Source organism: Octopus bimaculoides, unplaced genomic scaffold (genome assembly GCF_001194135.2).
Source record: "Octopus bimaculoides isolate UCB-OBI-ISO-001 unplaced genomic scaffold, ASM119413v2 Scaffold_50366, whole genome shotgun sequence".
NCBI lineage: Eukaryota > Metazoa > Mollusca > Cephalopoda > Octopoda > Octopodidae > Octopus > Octopus bimaculoides.
The window spans coordinates 17492-21541 of NW_026417390.1; the positions used below are offsets into that span (position 1 = coordinate 17492).

Genomic DNA, 4050 nt, shown 5'->3' on the forward strand with positions numbered 1-4050 from the left:
ATATATAAGTGTATTATGTATATATATATATATATATATGCATACATATATATGTGTGTATGTATATACATATATATATATATATATACACACACATATATATATATATATATGCACACACATACATGTATGTATGTAGGCATGTATGTATATATACATACACACACACACACACACACACATATATATATATTGTGTGTGTGTTATGTGAATTTGTACAAAATTCATGGAAGCACATTGAAACACATGTATGTGTTGGAGTTTCAATGTGTGTTTGTGGAGAGAGAGAGAGAGAGAGATAGATAGAGAGAGAGAGAGAGAAGGGTTAGACCTACTCCATCATTGTTTTTCATACATCACACACAAATGCTGTATACTTAATAATCCCAGCATGCACTACTTTTTCACAAAATTACATATCTGCGACACCATGCATCCTAGCATGCATTTTACCAACTTCACAATAACTTACAAAGCCAGAGAATCATATATTCTTGTTTATACAGTCTCTCTCTCTCTTTCCCTTTGAATATATTTTTCTGTATGGGACGTGAATGTCATTTTTAAAGCAATTTTGCTTTCCCTTTTAGGGTTTTATTGTTGTCATTTTTGTTGTTGATGTTGTTGGTGCTGATGATCGATGTTTTTGTTGTTTAATGTTTAATGCCTAAGAAATGATGGAAACACCTTTGATGAAGACAGAATGACACATTTTTTTGATAAGATGCTGCATTTTATAGTTCAACCAGGCTACAGTCATTAAACTGTTGTGATTAATAATAATTTCTTAATGACCAAGAATAACAAACAATCATTCACCATAGAAACGACACAAAACATTTTGGAGAATGTGTGATGAGCCCTCCTTGATGAGACTTTGAAGTTCCATTGAACTTCTTCATTAAACTATATATGTATGTGTGTGTATGTATCACGTGTACATGTGTGTTTGTGTGTGTATAGTTTAATGAAGAAATATATATATATATGTATATATATATATCATCATCATCATTGTTTAACGTCCACTTTCCATGCTAGCATGGGTTGGACGATTTGACTGAGGACTGGTGAAACCAGATGGTTACACCATGCTCCAATCTGATTTGGCAGAGTCAGATTGGAGCCTGGTGTAACCATCTGGTTTCACCAGTCCTCAGTCAAATCGTCCAACCTATGCTAGCATGGAAAGCGGACATTATATATATATATATATATATATATATATATATATATGTATTGATCATAGTAGAAATAAATCGAAAGACAAGAGCAAGTTTGAAATGAGTTTGCAGTTTTTACTGCACTCTAATCTTTGTGTCTGAATAGTGCATGTGTCCCCCCTCTTATTTGGGATCTTTATGTGTAAGGGAGTAAGTAGTAAGGTTTATCTTAAAAAATAAAGATTCTCTTCTCTCTTCTCAGTGTATATCTAGTGCTTGTTGTATTTGTTGATCTTCAGAGATGTACGAAAAGAAGACTGTGTGTGGGTGATTTTTGGAACTCATTTGAAGTCAAACTCATTGAGATTCAAGCTTAGAACGAAAGGGTTAACAGGAAGCAGGATGAATTAAACCACCATACGATCCATCTGATGGCATCCGGTTTCTGGTTTCCTGTTATTATTGTCATATTTAAATGTTCTTTATTACATCAGAGCAGAAACATCAGTAGTCAGTTACGAAAAGAAAGAAAAAACAAAAGCCTTGGATTTATAGGGTTGGCTGATCCATGATCCAATGCATTCCAGGTGTAGCCATCCCATTTTTTAAAATATTGTTTGTCTCAATTTGTAAGGTCATATTCAGTCTCAAGCTTTCTGGTTTCCTGCTATTTTTCAAATATATTTAAATGTTCAATACTACACAGGAAGTAGAATTATTACATTGTCTAGAAAAGAAAAGCAAACAGAAATCCTGCAGGTTTTGGATGAATAGAGCTATGTCCAAATCTTTCCAACCATGACCATCACATCTTCTTAGGCCTAGTTTATTTTGGGCTGCATAATCCAATATATCTTTCATCAGAAGGATGGAAGGATGAAATTCAAAATCAAATATGTAACTAAAAACCAAAAAGTGTTTGGTCAGTTGCTCTATCGATTTGGTCACTCCATTGCCACTGTTTTTGTGAAGCCCTCTATTGATTTACTGATTCTACCACTTATCCATCAGCATTTTGTTGAGCACTTTGAGTGTATGCATGTGTTGGTTGTATCTCTTCTTAAAGGAATTTGTTATAAGTCCTATTAAAATTTCCCTCACTATTACCTGTAGGTGTTATACTGTTTTTTTATCACTGTTACTCCACTGTCATTGTTTTGTCAGGCATTCTACTGAATATGCCACTCCACTGCACTTAAATAATAATAATAAGAATTTTTAACATAAGTGGCCATGGCCATGAATGTTACAAGAGAGGAGTGTATTAGTCAATTGTATCCATCCCAAGTATATAACTGGTACTTCATGTCATCGACCTTGCTCCCTCTCTTTGCTGGGATTTTCATTTATCTATTGTTGTTTTTCTCAAATCAGGGACAATGCTTTTTCACACCAACAAATAATAATAATAACAATTATAATAATAATTCTAATTTTGGAACAGGGCTAGCACTTGTTAGGGAAGAGGGCCAAGTTGATTACATTGAAACCAGTACACAACTGACACGTTTCTTTACCGACCGCATATCGATGAAACGCAAAGCAAACCTTGGCAAAGTTTGAACTCAGAATGTATAGAGCCAGAAGAACTGCTGTTGAGCATTTTGTCTGATGTGCTAATAATTCCGCCAGCTCACCATGTTAATAATAATAATAATAATAGCTGAAATTTTGTGAGGGATAAGCTGATTAAACCAACTCCATAATAATAATAATAATAATAATAATAATAATAATAATAGAAAGAAGAATTACAATAGCAACAACAATACTACTACCAATGGTAGTACTAGTAGTATTGATATTTGACCTCAAATTTTAGGGGTAATGGTGTATAATCAACTATGTCAGCCAATATCTGATTGGCATTATATTTCATTGTCTCTGGAAGAATAAAAAGGTGAAGTTGACCCCGACAGAATTTGACCATAGAACTTAAAAGAGAAAAAAAAAAAAAAAGCAGAAGGGATCTGAATATTGGCTGATATTTATAACTCGACACTCCACTGACTGACTCTGCCAAGTGGCTGCCCCTTGGTGAAACTAATATCGATGTGGGTAAGCCTAGATTTGTGGCAGGCTTCAAGTCGTTTTTCAGTTTGGTTTTCTTAAATTAAAATTACTTTTGGTTTATTTTCAGATTTTCATTAAGACTGTGCATGAACACTATGTGATTGTCTTCGTATTGAAGTCGTTGCCGCTAGCGGTAGCGTCGAAGATGATCGACAGGGGCACATAACTTTGTGCAAGGCGTCCCTAAAGTCAGACAGTCCCCAGGCGTAGAGTCCAGGATTCCACACGGAGTTGGCATGCGACAAGATGACAGCGAAATTCATGAGTATCGGTGGAATAACACAGTCTTCGCAAAATAACATGATGGCGTTGATTGTATAGAGCGGAAACCAAGAGACCAAAAACAGGAATACAATGATTAGCACACTTTTTGCTGTCTGTGCATCCCGCTTGGCATTCTGTTTCGTTTGTACTCCCATAGTGCTTTGCTGCTGTTTCGCTGACTGTAACTGAAATAGAAAAGAAAAGAATACATAAATATATATATACATCAAATAAAAATAAATGGTTTAGCAAAAAGAGACCGATAGAATAAGTACTAGGCTTACAAAGAATAAGTGCTGGGGGTCGATTTGCTCGACTAAAGGTGGCGATCCAGCATGACCTCAGTCAAATGACTAAAACAAAAAAAAATGAAAGAATATAGAGTCTCCTACAGCTGTTTCTAGAATAGCCAATCATGTGGATCATGATATTGAGTAAGGATTGCATAAGCTGATTATTCCTCATCAGAGAGGAAAAAGTCAAAGACATACATCCATACATACATACATACATATATATATATATATATATATATATATATATATATATA

At 34.5% G+C, this 4050-nt stretch overlaps 1 protein-coding gene across 1 annotated transcript in view; it reads right to left on the reverse strand.

Moving 5' to 3' along the window:
* Positions 1 to 54: 54 nt before the first annotated feature.
* LOC128251536 (adenosine receptor A2a-like) overlaps positions 55 to 4050 on the reverse strand; it is a gene marked incomplete at its 5' end in the record, with an annotated part of 4775 nt that continues 779 nt past the window's right edge. The window contains one exon of the mRNA XM_052978353.1: positions 55 to 3708. Coding sequence (XP_052834313.1) covers positions 3311 to 3708 — 398 coding nt within the window. The remainder of the gene's footprint in view (positions 3709 to 4050) is intronic.